The sequence below is a fragment of the Podarcis cretensis genome (assembly GCF_951804945.1).
Source record: "Podarcis cretensis genome assembly, chromosome: 16".
In the NCBI taxonomy this organism is placed as follows: domain Eukaryota; kingdom Metazoa; phylum Chordata; class Lepidosauria; order Squamata; family Lacertidae; genus Podarcis; species Podarcis cretensis.
In genome coordinates, this window is record NC_137186.1 from 35,195,586 (window position 1) to 35,214,754 (window position 19,169).

Here is a 19,169-nt window from a genome sequence, read left to right on the forward strand (position 1 = left end):
CCGCAAGACGTTTTCGTCTTGCGAAGCAAGCCCATAGGGAAATTCGTCTTGCGAAGCACCTCGAAAAACGGAAAACCCTTTCGTCTTGCGAGTTTTTCATCTTGCGAGGCATTCGTCTCGCGGGGCACCACTGTACTCAGCTTTAATTCCACCCATCATCTTTGACAAGAGGATTATAATGCTGACAGAGCTGTTGCGTTGATTCCTAGACAGCATCCTCTGAAAATTCTAAAGATCTACATCAATCTGAAGTATTATTATATTAACCATCCCAAGGACACAGGATGAAGGTAGGCTACTTAAATTTAATAAATAAATAAATAATCTGCGGAACTGTGGATGCAAAACATTTTCCCTAAAAAGGTCAGAGCAGCTCAATGGTATTTTGGAATGAAACGTCACCAAAATATACCTTCTTCACTAGTCTCTTCTTCAAGCTTTGGCTGGGGCCAGTGAAAATTCTCGGCAAAGGCACCTTCATACATCTTCACCAAATCATCCAAAGACAGTTCAGCTGAATGAGATTGAAAAAGCAAAGTGTGATGCCTTTGCAGTTACTTAGCACCAAAGCAGAGCACGACGAAAACCATTTTAGACAGGACAATGTTATTTTTAAAATGGTACTTCCTAATTAACATCCACGCAAGGCTTTCATGTTAACAACAACAGAGCGCTTTCAAAAAAATGTTTCGCAGATGGATGGAGCGGTGTCATTTTGGAAGGTATTCGTTTCTAGAGCAGAAAACACATTTTTTTGGTCTGGATTCTCAAGCTTCAATTAAATTAAGATCACAAATGAGATTATATGCCCAGGCTCACCAGAGAGCAGAGTTCCCACAGGCACTGGGAGGGCTGGGAGAGGAAAAAGAGGACTCATTCACAGATGCAGAGTCTGACCAGGGGGAAGGTGGTTCAGCCTCCTTCTGGATTTCTTTTTCTCAGCCACAGGGGCATTCTGAATATGTCACACCACTCCTTCCCAATCACCTCTCTTGGGCTTTTGGGTTTTTCCAACTGGATCTCCATGCTCCTTCCACAGCTGGTCTCATCCGTGCTCAAACCAATATGGAGTAGTATGACCAAGTCTAACCAAAGGAGTATCTATGGATGGTGGGAAGCGGAGGGGGAGGGTAGATAGACTCCCGATCCTGACTAACCTCCTTCGCTACACACACACAATAACTTAGCATTCTGTCCAAACCGGAGGTTATGGTTTGTTTCACACAAAACAAACCATAGGGATAAGTCAAGGTTTGTTCTTGGTTTGCCAGCCATGGTTTGTTTGGAGCAAAACAAACCAGAATTCACTGGTACAGATGGAAGACTAAGCCAAGGATTGTGGTTTGTTTCTCCGTGCACTAGCAGGGAGGAATGAAACAACATAAAGATCAGCGTGTTCACAGTAAACCATTCGCTATGTGTGAAACAGACCATCATGCATTTCTTATCTGTGTCATGTTCCAACATATGAATTGGAAAGCGTTTTGAACTCCAAAAGTGTCTAGCCTACCACCTCTCCAAATAAGTCAACAAGAATATCAGTGATGCTAAGGCTGAAAGCAGTGTGCAAAGAGAAAGGGATATATTCTCAGGCATATATTTCAGGCATATATTCTCAGACATTCAGTGGAAATGCTATTCAGAAGTCTTTGGACTCACCTTCTTTTGCCAAAGTGGATAGCTCACTTTGATGATTGACATTGCCTTCTTTAGCTTCCTGCTCTTCGATGGTTTCCTCTTCATCTTCAACTAGAAGACAACACAAATTCAATGTATCAAGTTGATGTAGGAAGCTGCATGTTGCTGGCGTAAGATTCAGCTTGTCACCTTTAGCATTACAATATATAGCCTTCCCACCCTGCCCCTGTAAAAAGAACTAAAAACCAAACATAGTGATAAAGATACATCCATTCATAATACATTCACCTAAGTTGCACTGCCATTAATAGGGACCAGCATCTATTGTAGGCACCAACTCCAAGAGCTGGGGTCCCCATGGCACCCCCAGATACGTACACACACTTACCCTTAGCACCAGCTAAAATGCTGATATTCTCTTTAAGTCTGAAACCTTTTAAAGGTTGGAACTTTTTTATTTTTAAACTTGGGCAACAACTGGACTAGCTGGAAAACAATATGTAGCCAGTGTGGTGTAGTGGTTAAGAGCAGTGGACTCGTAATCTGGTGAACGGGGTTTGCGTCCCCGCTCCTCCATATGCAGCTGCTGGGTGACCTTGGGCCAGTCACACTTCTTTGAAGTCTCTCAGCCCCACTCACCTCACAGAGTGTTTGTTGTGGGGGAGGAAGGGAAAGGAGAATGTTAGCCGCTTTGAGACTCCTTTGGGTAGTGATAAAATGGGATATCAAATCCAAACTCTTCTTCTTCTAAGCTGCCCTGCCTTCTTCCCTTCACGTTTTTAAAAGGAAAGGGAGAGAGTGGGGCAGCTGGAGAAGAATCTGAGCTTTCCACCCTCCTGCTAAAACTCCTGGTAATGCTGCCATTACCCAGTAAGTTTGAGAAATGGAGGGGAAACTAGGACGTGGTATTTTCCCTGACCTTTTGTTTGCTACTTTTTGAGAAGGGATGCTTCCTGTTTTTTGTGTATGCCTATTTTTATTTATTTTTATTATGAATGTGGTAAGGTAAAGGTAAAGGGACCCCTGACCATTAGGTCCAGTCGTGACCAACTCTGGGGTTGCGGCGCTCATTTCGCTTTATTGGCCGAGGGAGCTGGCGTATAGCTTCCGGGCCATGTGGCCAGCATGACTAGGCCGCTTCCGGCGAACCAGAGCAGCGCATGGAAACGCCATTTACCTTCCCACCGGAGCGGTACGTATTTATCTACTTGCACTTTGACGTGCTTTCGAACTGCTAGGTTGGCAGGAGCAGGGACCAAGAAATGGGAGCTCACCCCATCGCGGGGATCCAAACCGCCAACCTTCTGATCGGCAAGTCCTAGGCTCTGTGGTTTAACCCACAGCGCCACCCACATCCCTTATGAATGTGGTAGTAGTGTGTATATTGTTGGTTTGTTTCAGAGAAGCTAGCTGCTGCAAAGGGAGTTGCCTGTGGTTATGTGGGAGAGCACATGTGGTATCTTGCCTGCTGAGGAGTGTCTCTCTGAGCATGACCAGTATTCCTTTAAGTGAAATGGGCACTATGTGGTGCCTATAAGTTTCTCATTATTTCGTAATGTGCCACCAGGCCCCAAAAAGGGTGAGGACACCTGGATCAAGATTTTCACTCGAGGACCTGTTCCAGGTCTTCGTGCCTTCAAAGATGAGGCAGGCAGCTACCAGAGATGATATGACCTTCATCATGGTCATATTCTACATACTACTACATCACCATCTAATTAAATTTATACACCACCCTTCAGCCAAAGATCCCAGGGCAGTTTAAAATAGAAAAAACACAAAAACCACATACCATAACAACTAACAAAACAATCACACACACACACACACACACCGTTTAAAAGGCCATAGATTGTTCCACCTGTTTGAAGTGGAACGTTTCCGCCTGGCGCCTAAGGAGATGTAATGAAGGTGACAGGCAAGCCTCCTTGGGGAAAGCATTTCACAATGGGGAGCCACCACCAATTCTCTTGTGGAGAAGGCACGTGTAGAAGGAACAGATTATAATCGCAGGGTCCAGGTCAGTTCATATGGGCAGAGGTGGTCCTTGAGGTATTGCAGTCCTGAGCCGTTTAAGGCTTTAGAGGTCAAAACCAGCACTTTGAGTTGGGCCCAGAAACAAATTGGCAGCCAGCGCAGCAGAGCCAGGATTGGAGTTATATGCTCAAACCGTCTTGCCCCAGTGAGCAAACTAGCCGCTGAATTCTGCACCGCCTGAAGTTTCCAAACCAATAATTTGGTGGCATTTAACAGATTTCTGTATTTTTAAGCTGTACTTTTCTCTCCCTTTCTTTCCACTCTAAAAATTCACTAATAGCTTTGGGTTTCTGGTGTGGTTTTTCCATTGTGATAGCAATTTAAATTATTCTAAGCCACCCCTGGGAACTGTATGGCTGAAAGGCAGCTATGTGAGTTCCAATCCTTTACAAAGTCAAAATGGCACCATCCATGGACAAGTGGGAGGCATTGACAGGGTCAGGGAACTCACGAGGTTTGCAGACGTACCAACAAATCTTTAGAAAGAATACCTTGAGGTGACAATCCCCATCCCCTATAAGAGCCCAGTGAGGACAGAGCATGCTCAGTAGCCACATAATGCTGACTGACCTGTGTGTGGTGGTGGGGAACCTAGAGATAAGGGGAATGTAACGGAGCATTGTGAACAGGAACTTTCCACACCTCACCATTTTGTGCAGGCCCCGTCTGTTTTATCAGATTTACAGATAAATGGGTATTATAAGCTAAGATTAAAACAGTGGAGCTGAAAATTACTACAGTGGTACCTCCGTTTACGAACAGTCCTGTTTACAAACTATTCAGTTTACGAACCCCACAAAAACGGAAGTAGTGCTCCGGTTTGCAAACTTTACCTCGGTCTACAAACGGAAGCCGAAAGGTGGAAGGGCACCGGCGGCAGGAGGCCTCATTAGCGAAAGCATGCCTCGGTTTAAGAATGGATTTGGTTTAAGGACAGACTTCAGGAACGGATTAAGTTCGTATACCGAGGTACCACTGTATATTAAGTGACCAACCTTCATCATCTGTCAATGAAGTGCTTGCCTTTCTTTTTCTTCCAGATGTCCATGGCCCCTGAAAATACATATAAATGTTTTAAAAACAGCAAGGGAATTACTGGTATACATGCCAAACACACAGCAATATCTAGAGGAGACCTCTACCTAACACTTCCTGTTTGAAACAAGGGTCCCTAAGTTTAAAGTCAAAATGCAATTACTTCTTCCTGCTAATTTCATCAAAGGAAAGACAAAAAGTTTCCTACAACCCAGGCATATTTCCTGGTATTTGTAAGATCCAAGCGCCATCCATAAAGTGGGCCAACTTTATGTCATGACTGACAGCTGGAAAACTAAGAGAGTCATTGACAGAGCTCATGCTTCTTGCTACATTTCACTATTCCAAATAAAACGTTGTGAGGATCTTAACCAAGCTATTGAAACACATTGCTTCTATGGGTCAAGAGGAGAGGAAAAAGATACATTTCTATATGGGCCTCTCTCTATAAATCAGGGTTGGAAAACCACTTACCTGCAGGCCTAAGGAGACCCACCAGGACTCCTGCAAGGCTGTTTCACTGGCCCTACACTTGACACTGTATATGATCAGATGCAGGGCAGGTAAAGGTAGGGTTTTGGTGAGAAGGGTTGTGCGCAGGGCTTCCTCAGCACTGAAGATCAGCTGATTGTCAGCTCTTGGGAAACAAGTGTGCAAAAACTGTGTCACCTGACATCCCATGGGATTTAGTTAGGGGACTCCATGAAATACTTTGTTATTTGCAAAAGCCATTAACCTATAGATAATCTTACCACGTCTGTTTCTTTGTCCATAAGAATATCTTCTAAATGTCTTGCATCTTTACCTGTAAAATTGTTAGGTGTTATGCCTCTTATAAGTCACTAAACACTTCCTGCATTTATTAGCCTAACATTTATATTTCCTAGAAACAAGGGGAAAATAAATACATACAATCAGAAAGGACCCAATGCTACGTACTCTTGCACAGTAAAGAAGAACAGGTGAATATTTGTTGAGAGACCATAGAGTTCATTGTGAACCTTTCACAGTTCACAATGCAAATACAAGAAATACAAAATATTAAAACAAATACAGTGGTACCTCAGGTTACATATATTTCAGGTTACAGACGCTTCAGGTTACAAACTCCGCTAATCCAGAAATAGTACCTCGGGTTAAAAACTTTGCTTCAGGATGAGAACAGAAATTGCGTGGCGGCGACGGCGCAGCAGCAGCAGGAGGCCCCATTAGCTAAAGTGGTGCTTCAGGTTAAGAACAGTTTCAGGTTAAGAACGGACCTCCTGAACAAATTAAGTACTTAACCCGAGGTACCACTGTATAGAAGAATAAAAAACTGTCTATAACTTGCAATGTAAGGGAAACACTTAGCATTGCCTATCCTGTAAAGTTTGTATTAAACAAAGATTAGTAGGAACAGCATGGAGAGCGAGCGGATTAGGGTAGTTGTTTAGTTAAGGCATCTCCAAATGCACTGCAGAATGCAAAGGTATTTACACCATTCTCAGTGTACTACCATAGTTATCAGCGGGCATTCTATCTTTGAGCGACAATACACATCCTGCAATTTATGCAGTGGCCTTGTTTGCAGAAAGCAATCCAAAAGTAGAAATTCTTACCTCTCCTGGAATGTTGTCGCTTTAAATTTAACGCTTTTCTCCTTTTCTCTTGAAATTCAATCTGAAGCTTTATTTCCACAACCTAAAAGTGGGTATGAAATGTGACAGACAGAACAATCAGCTAACATTGAAGATCTTAAAACTATCTTAGTGGAGATAAGGCGGTTGTATCCTACATTTCAGGGCATCCGATTTTTACTTGTACTCTTCTATATATACTGCAACCCTCCACACCAGCAATGGAGCAGCTGCCAGCAGCTCAGTCTGCTCCCCGTGCCTTCAGGAGACAATGAAAAAAACAACAAGAGATGGAGAAGATTTAAGAGAGCCAAGGTGGTAAAAGAGACTGCCTTACTGCCAATCACTGGAAGCCACTCAAAGAGCCTTCAAATAGGAGGTTAAAATGCTTTAAATGAAGTATTTGATATTTTAAACAAGTAATTAAACATGACATGCAATGCAATGTATACTGCATATCTACTCAGAAGTTAAGTTTCACTGGGTTCACAACAGGACTTATTTCCACGCAAGGTTTTATTCTGAAGGATTGTGGCATAAGGCTTTAAAAACCAATACCGCTTGACTGCTGAGTGGCAAAGGAAAAGGAAAGCACTACCTGCTCAATATTAGACCAGAAATACTCTATTTCTCTCGCGATCGTCGCAGCAATGCGCCTCAGCTTGTTCTGTTCTTCTTTCCTGGCCCTCTCTTCATTAAGTTTCTTTTCTTCATGGTATCGAGCCACAGTCCGGACCATCTAATAAAAATAAAATCACTGGACAATGAGAAAGGATTCTGCTGTATTGCAGGTTAGCCTATTTGTTCATCCATTTCAGTACTGTCTGCTCCAGACTTTCCTAACCTGGTGCCCTCCAGATGTTGTTGAGCCACAGCTCTCATCACTCCTGACCATTAGCCACAGTGACTGGGACTGATGGGAGCTCAGAGTGCAACAACATCTGGAGAGCACCAAATTGAGGAAGGCTGGTTTTCTGTGGCTGGCAGTGGCTCTCCAGGGTCCCAAGCAAAAGGTTTTCATACCACCTGCTACCCAATATATTAAACTGGCAGTGTCATGGACTGAACCCGGGAGCTTTCATGTATACTGGGGGTAGGTTATGGGCTCCACTTTTGTGGGACTGAAAAGCAAACTGTCAAGTGCAAGCAGAAACAGGAAATTTCTGGAAAAAGAATTAGACTTTGTCAAACATAAGAGGATGCGGAAAAACCAAAACTAGGTTTTCACTGTTACTTCTGAAATTGAAACAGAAACTCCCTAGCATGGAGGACACTGAGCCTTCCTTGTCACTTAAGCTTTCCCAGCATTAAGAGCTTACTGCAGGCTTTGCTCTTTGTTAACAAAAGCCATTTGAGAGCTTACATGCCATATTAACAACAATCGTATTAACCATTTGTTAGGGGAGACCAGGAATTTCAATATCACAACCAGGAAGGAAAACCTCCATTATACTCAAGCACAGGAGAAATTTTAAGAAAATAAAAAACAGAAAACCTAAATTTGCGAGGCAAAAGAGCCGCCATGCCTATAGTCTGGAAACAGTGCAGTCCCTCAGAACAGAACTTGCCTATTCCTATTCTAGCTGTAGAGGTTGGATCCAATGCTGTCACTTGAGGCTCAGGTGGCCTTGGTGGCACAGAGCGCCTTCCATCAGCTTTAGCTGGTGGCCCAGCTGCACCCCTACTGGGCAGGGATAGCCTAACTTCTGTTGTCTATGCTCTGGTAACCTCTAGGTTAGATTACTGCAACATGTTATGCATGTGGCTGCCTCTGAAGATGGTTTGGAAACCAACGCTGGTGCAAATTTATTATTATTATTATTATTACTACTACTACTATTACCATTATTATTTTTCCTGATGGGACTTGAGGCAGCTTACAGATAAAAATACGTAAAGGTAAAGGTACCCCTGCCCGTACGGGCCAGTCTTGACAGACTCTAGGGTTGTGCGCCCATCTCACTTAAGAGGCCGGGGGCCAGCGCTGTCTGGAGACACTTCCGGGTCACGTGGCCAGCGTGACAAAGCTGCATCTGGCGAGCCAGCACAGCACACGGAAACGCCGTTTACCTTCCCGCCAGTAAGCGGTCCCTATTTATCTACTTGCACCCGGAGGTGCTTTCGAACTGCTAGGTTGGCAGGCGCTGGGACCAAGCAACGGGAGCGCACCCCGCCGCGGGGATTCGAACCGCCGATCTTTCGATCGGCAAGTCCTAGGCGCTGAGGCTTTTACCCACAGCGCCACCCGTGTCCCACAGATAAAAATAAGAACCTCTAAAATAAGAGCTAAAATAAAATAAAATAAGAACCTCTTTTTTTTTTACTACGTTTTTAGAGGTACAGATAAAAATAAGAACCTCTAAAAACGTAGTAAAAAAAACAGTAGTTAAAAAGCAATTAAACACTGATAAAATGAAAACTATATACATACTTAAAAAATCTATTAAAACCCTATCAATAATTACGAAAAAGCAGCATGGCACCGGCACTTTCATTAAAAGCAGTCAGTTCCCTAAAGCCTGTTGAAACAAGTAAGTCTTCACCAGCCAGCAGAAGGAAAAGTAAGGAGAGAATCAGCCTATAGCTGCTCTAGGGAGAAAGTTCCTAAGTCTGGAAACAGCTACTGAGAAGGCCAGAGGCCAGGTGGCTCACTTGCACAAGACAGTTTGAGCAAATACCGTATTTTTCACCCTATAGGACGCACCGGCCCATAGGACGCACCTAGTTTTTTGGGGGGGAAATCAAGGAAAAAAATTTTATCCCCCCCCCCCAGGTTTGTGCAGCCATCCCCAAGCTAGAAGAGGGAGACGGAGCGCTCCGTCTCCCTCTTCTGCCTTCAGGGACAGCCTCTCTAGCCTCCGTGGGGCAGCGGCTTGCCCCGCTGTCCCCCGAGCTTGAGGGCTGGCGATGGGGAGAAGCAAGCTTGCTTCTCCACCCCCCCCCCCCGCCAGCCTCCAGATCAGGTCGGGGAATAGCGGGGTGGCGGCGCTCCGCCTCCCCGCTGTCCCCTGAGCTTTTGGGCTGCAGGCTGCTGCCCGCAAGCCTTGCGAGCCCGCGGGACCTCCCACCGGGCTTGCAAGGCTTGCGGATAGCTTCCTGAAGCCTGGAGAGCGAGAGAGGTCACCGACTCCTTTCGCTCTCCAGGCTTCAGCGAAAACCTGCATTCGCCCCATAGGACGCACACACATTTCCCCTTCATTTTTGGAGGGGAAAAATGCGTCCTATAGGGCGAAAAATACGGTAACACCAATCCTGACCTGACTGCACTGGCTGCCAATCAGTTTCCGGGCCTAATTCCAAGTGCTGGTTTTGACCTATAAAGCCTTAAAACTGACTGCAATACCTCAAGGATCGCCTCTCCCCATATGAACCAACCCATACTCTGTGATCATCACCCAAGATCCTTCTTCGTGTGCCCACTCCATGAGAAGACATGTGGTGGAGACCCCATTTGTGGAATGCTTTTCCCAGGGAGGCTCGCCTGATGCCTGCATTACATCTCCTTAGGCACCAGGCAAAAAAGTTCCTCTTCAACCAGGCCTTTGGTTGATTAAACAATCTACGGCAGGGGTCGGCAGCCTGAGGCCCATGGGCCACAAGAGGCCCATGGGGGTCGTTTAACCGGCCCATGGACTCCCACTCGGTTGGCTCCCATGCGCTGCGCTAAACCAGTGTGGAGCAGAGCAGAGACCACCTTCCGCAATGCTTGCCAGCTTCCCATTGACTGCAGGAAGCTCCTTCAGTCAATGGGAAGCTGTACACACCTCCTCTGTGCCGGAAGGAGCAACGGAAATAGCATTTGCGCATGCACACACTCTGGCCCACTGCAGCATCTGCGGGAACGGGAACCAGCCCAAGCCACAAAAACTTGCCGACCCCGATCTATGGCCTTTTAAATGTGTCTGGAGGGTGTTATTGTTTTGGTTATAATGTTAAGTAGTTTTTGGTTTTATTTTGAGTTTTTATGTTGTAATGTGCCCTGTGATCTTTAGATGAAGGGAGGTACATAAATTTAATTAACAACAACATTTTGCCAATACAGTACAAATCAGACACAACAATACCTTCTTAGCAGTGGCCATCTTCCACCTCCTTTCTTGAGCAAAGTCTGTTGCCATCCACTGCATTTCTTCCAGGAGATAATCCCACTGAGATTTGGGTCGGGGAGCCTCTTGAAGTTTGGGCAGCCGTCTCAGAGACCACAAACCTTCCTTCCTCAGCTCTGCTATTCGTTGATGGACTTGGTTTTCCTTATTGAAGCAAGCAAGCAATAAAAATGGGTGTTGTTGGAAATAAATTGTGCTTCCAATAGGCCAAAGAAAACATAAACAGCAACAGGTGAAAAGGTAATTCAGCTACCTGAAGGATTGTCATGTAATATATTTCAGGGGGTGGAGGGGTTACAGCTCACTGAATGGAAACAAGTTGGATTAAAAGGCCCACTTAAATAAAAAGGCACAATGGGCACCTGTCATGAATGACCTTTCTGTTTTGGATGGAACACTTTCAGTAGGTAATGGGTTAAGTAATCGTTCTGCCCAGGAAAAGTAGGGAATATACCGTATTGTTAAGCTTTATGACGTATCAGGTGCAATACAGTGGTGCCCCGCAAGACGAACGCCTCGCAAGATGGAAAACCCGCTAGACGAAAGGGTTTTCTGTTTTGGAGGCGCTTCGCAAAACGAATTTCCCTATGGGCTTGCTTCGCAAGACGGAAATATCTTGCGAGTTCCTGCGGGGTTTTCCCCCTTTTTTCCCCTTTTCCTAAGCCCTAAGCCGCTTATCAGCTGATCCGCTGATAAGCCGCTTATCAGCTGATCCACTAAAAGCCGCTAAACCGCTAATAGCGCTAATCCGCTAAGATGTCAATGGGCTTGCTTCGCAAGACGAAAAAACCGCTATACGAAGAGCCTCACGGAACGGATTAATTTCGTCTTGTGAGGCACCACTGTATATGGAAGAATCAGCTCCTACACAAAATGGATGGCTGAGGTCACCTCAGGAATTCATCCACAGGATGGCTCCGTCAGTGTAGACTACTCACGGATAGGACCCCCAGTTCAGATATTCTGTGAGCTGCAATTATTGGCCACCAGAAAAGCTACCTTCAAAGTAAGTAGTTAAGTGGCACCTCCTTATCAGGTTCAAAGAAAATGAATGTGAGAGCTTCAGAGGACCCTCTCAAGACTCCAAGATAACCTCTGGACTACATGAGGGTTGTAAATGTGGCTGGATTCCTTTATTTCACAGTACGGAAGAGGGAGATGAAGCCTGCTTGTATAGGCTGTTGGGCTCAAGTCCCCGGTCCAGGCCACCCTGAAGAGATCTTAGTAGTCTAGGCTTTTTCAGCAGAAGCACCTTATGAAGGCCTTCCAGGTTGTCTCATATATTCCACAGGCTACACCTCCAAAATTGAGGAGAGCCTACTATTCAGTCACCAGGATGCAGCCAGCTAGGATCTGGGAGCAGTACTGGACCCTAGGAAAGTGGGACTGGGGGAGATGTCACACTCACAGAGATTTCTGAAATCTAAGGCCTCCTCAGTCATTGAGGGGCAACAAGAAACACAGAGTAGCCCTTTCTAGCTTTTTTTCTCTCAGCACTCTGGACAGGCGGAGAGGATGGGAATAAAGACATACAGGAGGCCCCTCAGCCCAGTAGAGTGAAACACATCTATGCTCTCTGCTCAAATGAAAAGGTACCATAAGAAAGTAAGGTGGTTTTGCATTTTCTGGAGATGCAAAAAAAAATTCAAGAGAGGAGGGCAGAAGCACACTTGAAGTAGCTCTTGAGACAAGGCCCACTTTCCCAGATCCATAGTTTAGAAATTCAAGTAATAAAATTTGTCCTATGAGCTGTGCCAAGATGGGCAACAGGTTGGCCTCTGTTCAGATGAGAAGGGATTCGGTCTGGATGCTTAGGGTGTTGGGCCTGGGTATTGCTGTCTGTTCACACAGGCCTTGGTTGTTATATTGTCTATCCTCACCAGGACATGGCATTAGTAGAGAAAGGGTTTAAAGGCACATAGGCCAAGGTTCATTGCTCTGACTTCCAGTCAGCTGATGCTATGTCTGGATACCTAGAAAGAACACACCTCCCACACTGCAAGATCTAGGCAGTTTATGCCCCATCCCATCAGACTGGCATCTGTGGTGACTTATCAGTTTATCAGGATTGAGATGGGTGCCCTGTGGTTAGCCGCTATCTGAAAGATCAGGAAACCTGTGGAAAGAGAGGCGCCTAAAGTAATCTTTCCTGAACTATGTCTAACTGGGATGGTAAAAGAAACCGTTGCAACTGTCTGGAATCAAATCACGGCTAGAGGACAAACCCAAGTTCTGCTTTTGATCTGCAATCAGAGAAGGTTGTTCTGAGAAACTCAACAACGCTAACAAAGGGTCTCCTTGTTCATTACCGCTAATCGTAAGGCAGATGATATTGCAAATATTCTCACGCAGCAGCAAAAGAATCCAGCCATCACCTCAAAGCTTCTCTCTTTTTTTAAAAAATGAATAATCTGTGTGCATACTGGGAATTCTGGCATCGGATTGTGCGGTGGGTTTTCTTACCAGTTTAACCTGTTCTGCCAGCTTCTCTTGGGAGCTGTCCTGTGCTAGAACTGTTGTATTTTGAGCCGGACTCTGAATCTTTGGTGCTGCTGTCACAGCCAAGCCTGGGGGCTTGGAAGCAATAGGAGAAGTTGCTTTATTTGTCGCTGGCGAAGTTCGACTGGTTTGTGTCGGGTAACTGGGCTGTGGTGCCACGCTGGAAACAGTTGCTGGTGGGTTGGATGAGGTAGGAGGAAGCACACTTGCTGGAAGACGCTGGGAATTTTGGACGGTGTCTGCCGAAGGTCGCGCTGGGGTCACTGCCTGTGAAAGGCACACATCCATGTTAAAAAGACCAAGTGAAAGGGGTTCAGCAGTGAGACACTGCTGCCATTTGTAATACAGTATGATACAAAGACTGTAATACAGTATGATACAAAGACACACCGACCAAATATTGGCCTAATTATGCAAACCAAGCTGTTTCAAAGAAAATACTACTGTAGCCAGTTACAACAGCACATAGGAAACACCAGCTGTTTTAGCCTGTGAGGTGCCTGGTGCGATGCCTTTGTACTGCAAAGATGAGCAAACAAGCAAGCGCCATCCCAAGCTTGAAGAGCTACAGTTTACCTACAAGTAAAGGCCATGTCACCCAATGTCAGAAACTGAGGGTAGCCTTTGCATTCATCATCCCTAAAAGCAGCACCCATCACATCCATTTTCCTTGTTCTATGGAAGTCAATGGAAGCCACTGAGAACTGAGACATCCTTAATCTTGATTAGCCTCACTCTGGGTGCACAAATATACACATGTCAGTAACACAAATTATTATTATTAGTAGTATCATCATCATCATCATCACCATCATCATCATTTTATTTATACCCTGCGCATCTGGCTGGGTTTCCCCAGCCACCCTGGGCAGTTTCCAGCAGAATATAAAAGATAAAACATCAAATGTCAATTCACCTTAAAGATGTTTGTTCTCATGAATTTATTCATTTATAGCTTTTTAAGTTGCAGTAAGCATGCCAATTGAAACTCTCTGCCAATTCAGGGGTTCAGACTACATGGTGTGGATTCTAACATCTGCAACTGTAACCATAAAACATGAAAAGCAGGGGAGTGCTGGGAGACAATGTCAGTTACACCCCCCCCCCAAATAAATCTCCTCGTTCTAACTTCAGCTTTCACCTGGCGGGGGGAAGCAAACCACAAGGAATGTTCGAATCTAGACCACCTATGAGCACCTAGATAGGCATTGGTTACGATGTGTAAGAACAAAATATGCAAGTCGTGTATCCGAAATGAATGCCTGTGCATTCTAGCTGCTTCTCTCCTGATGTGAGCAGTGACTGGAAAATGATCAGCTGCCCATCTTGCATATATTTTTAAGAAGGCAAGCAGCTGACATCACACATGTGCGCATTTCCACATGTGTGCACCCTGGTATCCTGGTATCACACTTGAATAGAAAATAATTCTGTTAGTGGTACCCCTGTGTTGAAGCCTGTTTGCATGACCACTTACCCTCCATAAAAAGGAACAAGCTGGTCAGCTGCAAAACACACATTTGACTGGCCAGTTATGTATTTCTAGACGGGACCTGCCAGCCCCTTACTTTTCCATGTATTCATTCAAATTATATGCAGCCCTTGGTTCAGGGCAGCAAAAAATGAAATGATAACACATTTTAAACATTTTAAAGCTGTAAAAAAAGTCTAAAAATAACACAATAAAACATCTGATTTTTTTAAAAATCATGTTTCTAACAGGCCTGCTGAAAGAGAATGTTTTTTCAACAGGTGAGTCTAAAGGAATACAGTGATGGTTCTTGTCTGATATCAACAGGCAGGGAGTTGCAAAGTACAGATGCTACCACACCAAAGGAATGACTTCTTGCAAATGCAGAATGGAAACAGTGTGGTGCCTGTAGAAGTGCAGGCTGGCGTTCCTGAGATTGCACGGATAGACAGATAAATAAGATAAATAAACATTTTGGATAGACTTTTCACCAAGGCTACATTTTCACATGCTCCTGCCCAAATACCTGTTGCTGTGCTGGAGCTTGTGCTTGGGATACCTGGGCTGTTATCTGCCCTTGTACAAGTGCTGCTGACTGAACCTGCTGCTGAAGTGGCACTTGAACTTGGCCATGCGGCACGACAGCAGCAACGGATACGCTTTGTGGCTGGGCCTTCATGTGAATCTGAGGTTGCACCAGAGAGTCTGTGATCGGCGGCTGTGGTGGCTGCGTAAGCTGCAGGGTCGCTGGGAGAGGCGGGAGGGGGACACTGCTTGACTGCAGCCTCCCAGGCAGCTGAGGCGGAGGAGTGTGGAGACTTGCCGCATTCTGCACAGGAGGCCCTTTGGAGGGGTCATACTGTTGCTGGCTCTGCTTCTGCCCAGTGAGCTGTACCGCTTGAGGGGTGGGAGGCATTCCACCTGCAAACAAGAAGAATAATGGAAAGAGCTGAATTACACAAGCCAAGGCTTTTGGACTCCTAGGACACCAGAGCATGTCAAGGAGATAAAAGTTAACTCTTTACAGTGGTACCTCCGGTTGCGGACGGGATCCATTCCGGAGCTCCGGTCGGATCCTGAGGTTTCTGCAACCGGAGGAACCGCTTCTGTGCATGTGGCAAAAATTCAGAAATATACTTCCAGGTTTGCCACTTACGTATCCTGAAGTTTACGTAAGCGGAGGGATACGTAAGCAGAGGTACAATTGTACTTACTTTGACACACTTACAGCATCACTTAAAATAAGATTAGCATTGGTGAACCGAAGTAAGAAATTCGGTCAACATCAATCTACCATGCGCAAAATCTTATGGTTTTTTCCAACATGAGTCACGTACACACAACACAAGACAAACAACCTTATTAAATGGTCACCTACATGTCCTATGGTCTTAAAATGTTGTTGACATGGTTAATGGTAAGCAAAAACAAAACAAAATACGCACAAATGCAAAAACTAATGTGGAATTAAAATGAAAAACGTCTAAAAGAGAACCATCCTTCTTGCAAACTGGAAAACTCCCAAGTGAATGATTCTGCATCAACTCGCGTGGCCATTTTCCAGGCCCACATGCACTACTGGAGCCTACCACTCAGCTCCTTCGAAGGGAACGAGGCATTTCACACCAAATATTAATTTACAAGGGGAAAGCATAGGGCAGAACCAGAGATCTCAGAAAGGCTGTGTTTTGTGAGGTTTCTGCTTCTGGTGCCAACGCCCCCCCCTTGCTAAATTAATCTGCGGTTGGCATGTGGCAACACAGTACCTTGTGCTGTTGGCATGAGTTGTTGAAGAGGGACTCCTGAAGTCACACCTGGATGCTGAAAAACCATCCCATGACGGCCCACTTCAATTCGGGGTCTCTTAGACGAATCTGGTGATATTCAAATTCCATTTACGGCAGGGTATAGTGGAAGGGGTTCAGGTTACAGTGTTTTAAAAAGATGCCCCGTGAGTTTCAAATTCGGCTTTCTGTTTATCTACAACTCTACTGTGGAAAAGTACAGCATCAGGGCAGTAGCTGGCTCAAATGCACACCATGCCCATGTGAAATCCAGCTTACTGGCTGTGGGAGGAGCACATGGCACAAGCCAAAACTCCCATCGCAAAGAACAGGCCACATGGTCACACTGAAGCACGCTTTTTAAAAAGTAAGCACTATATTTAAGATGGTCCTGGTGTTAATAGCCGAAAGGGATGATCAAAGTTCCACTGAAAGGAACCATACCTGCTGATGTAAGTGCCTGTTGTCTCTTAAAAGCTTCAATTTCTATGGTATTCACAGTTCCTGTTACTGGAGTCCCTGCATGCGCCTGCTATTATAAAACAAAAACAGAGCAGTCAGAATTCAATTAAATCCTCAACTTCTTTGACAGAACCTTATATGCACGAACCCTTCTTTAAATAAGAAAAATGGTACATGAGAAAATCTAGAGAAAAATCTGTCCAAGAACTGCTGGCCATTTTTTAAAACATGTCTATAATGAAGGAATGTAAAGCAACCCCAATATACTTACCTCTTAGCTTTCAATGATTGTTATTTAAGATGATTTTGAATCCATTTTACAAAGAATTTTTTTTTATATGACACAGTTAATGCTACAGAAAGGGAAATCTACGTGGCTTTCTCTCTCTCTTTCCTAACAAAGCAAAGTTAAGGTAAAAGCTTCTTCCCCCACAGCTGAAAACCTTCATGTGCTTGATCCTGGAATGAAATCATAACCTTTTTTTGCTTCACGTATAGAGACACCATGAATTTGGTGCTTTCAATACTACAACCAATCCCACCAAGATTCTGTGCCCTTCCCGTCATGCCCAGTTCGCAGTTTTCCCCAAAACAGTAGATGCCAATGTATGCAAGAAACAACAATGCTAGGACAGACCAATCCTCAAGATACTGGAGGCAGAAATCTGAAAACAAAGTGGGTACCAGCAGAAGTGATTCAATAATCCAATCACCATACAATGGCAAAAAGTCCATCATTATTATAGGCCTGCTGAGTGGAGGGAGGGCTTGTAGTTCCCACTGGTAGGAGAAGAAGCCTCCTCCATTGGTTCCCCCCAATCTGGTGCCCTTCAGATGTTTCAGACTACAACTCCCATCACCCCGAACATGCCTATGTTGGCTGGGGCTGATGGGATATCTGCTCACGTAGTCAGTGTCTCTAGTTCTCTGGAACTGCATAGCCACCACTGTCTTGATGGGAGCAAACAGATCATTAGACTGCTGCCGTCGGAGAGCTCATCTAGATTCCAATGGAAATGTCAATATAGTGTAAAATGTTTAATGGAACATTAAACTAACAGTGCAACACTACACATGTCTACTCAGAGGTAAGTCCCATTGAATTCAAGGGGCTTACTCACAAATGAAGGGATGTGGGACTGTAGCCTCATTCCCAGATAAGAGTGTCTAAGAATATGATCTAACATTGCTACAAATTGTGTAAATATTACCATTAGCACCAGTACCTAAGCACATTTATTTGGAAGCAAGTCCTACTTTGAATTCTCCCTTGAATGTGTGTGTTGGCATTAGTGTGTTGGCATAACAGCCTAAAGCTGGAGAGTTTCATCAAGGTCTACCAAATGGCTTCAGAATTGTAACTATAATAGAGGCAGCAATTTTTAAAAATGTACACTTTAGGTAACTATGAAATTTAGCTTTACATAAATTTAGATTTACAGATTGAGATATACTTGTAGACATTAGGTTTCTGTTTTGTTTTGTTTACAGAGGAGGTAATACCTGGTGCACATATCAGGTAAGGGTGGAAAAAAAACCTCACCCTGTGTAAAGAACTGATGCTTGCCATAAAGATATGGTTTAGAACAAAATAATAAAAGAAACCGTAATACCAAATAAAGTGTGGTACACAAAACAAGTTCTTAATATTTGAATATATGCAATTAAAATATCATTAAAATAATGTCCCACACACTAACTGTAGATGACATTTTCTGTACACAATCTTTTGAACTGCCTTTCTGCCTAGGAGGCACCCTAGTCTGTCATAATGGCCTGTTTAAGAAACAAAACAAAAAAGCTAATTTGTCTTTATTGGAATGAGCTGGCCAAAGGCTCAGACTTATGTCTTCCCCGTTTCTCTGCCTGAAACCCAGGAGAGATGCTGCCCATCACTGTAAACAATACTGAGCTAGATGGACCAGTGACATGACTCAGTATAAAGCAGCTTCCTATGTTCCTATGACCAAAACCTTCCAGTTTTGAACTAAGCCACAATTCCATTATTTCTGAACTCAGAGAGCTATGGTTTGCTCTAACTGCGGTTAGTTAACAAACCAAGATACCAAACCACAGCTTGTTTGTGAAGAACAAGCTATAGTTATAGCAGACCACAGGAGGTCCCACAACTGTGCGTAGTTCAAAGCAGAAGCTGTCCTCCTCTCAGGAGAAAGAGAGAGAAAAATAGTATGTGAGTTAGGCTCTCTAACCTTACAATCAATCATGGTTTGCCATTACATCTGAACCAGACCATTATTTCGAGCACAACCCTTCAGCGCAGGGCATGATAACTCTTTCACTCTATTTTCTGGCACCCACAATTTAATCCAACAATTCATAAGGTCTGTTGTGCATACGTTTGACTATTAAACAGCAAGGTATTTTATTATGCATTTGTAAAGTGTGGTAATTTAAATTGCATCAGAAAGAGAAAAGGTGCAGCGGCAGTTCTGCCCCTTTTTTGTATCTGTATTCAAAAACCTTCAAAATCAAGGACAAAAGGGGGAGGAGAGAGAGAACA

The 19,169-nt window shown here is 44.4% G+C and overlaps 1 protein-coding gene across 21 annotated transcripts in view; it reads right to left on the reverse strand.

Moving 5' to 3' along the window:
- Positions 1-19,169, reverse strand: part of EP400 (E1A binding protein p400) — a 77,868-nt gene that overhangs the window by 49,866 nt on the left and 8,833 nt on the right. For 18 of the 21 annotated variants that reach the window (XM_079956258.1, XM_079956259.1, XM_079956255.1 and 15 more), the window contains 11 exons: positions 16,631-16,718; positions 16,169-16,276; positions 14,929-15,323; positions 12,896-13,198; positions 10,391-10,576; positions 6,925-7,065; positions 6,309-6,390; positions 5,463-5,515; positions 4,671-4,728; positions 1,660-1,749; positions 413-514 (listed from right to left, as the gene is read on the reverse strand). In XM_079956258.1, the coding sequence (XP_079812384.1) occupies positions 413-514; positions 1,660-1,749; positions 4,671-4,728; positions 5,463-5,515; positions 6,309-6,390; positions 6,925-7,065; positions 10,391-10,576; positions 12,896-13,198; positions 14,929-15,323; positions 16,169-16,276; positions 16,631-16,718 (1,606 nt within the window). The remainder of the gene's footprint in view (positions 1-412; positions 515-1,659; positions 1,750-4,670; positions 4,729-5,462; positions 5,516-6,308; positions 6,391-6,924; positions 7,066-10,390; positions 10,577-12,895; positions 13,199-14,928; positions 15,324-16,168; positions 16,277-16,630; positions 16,719-19,169) is intronic. The other 3 variants (XM_079956256.1, XM_079956254.1, XM_079956264.1) reach the window with 2 other exon arrangements.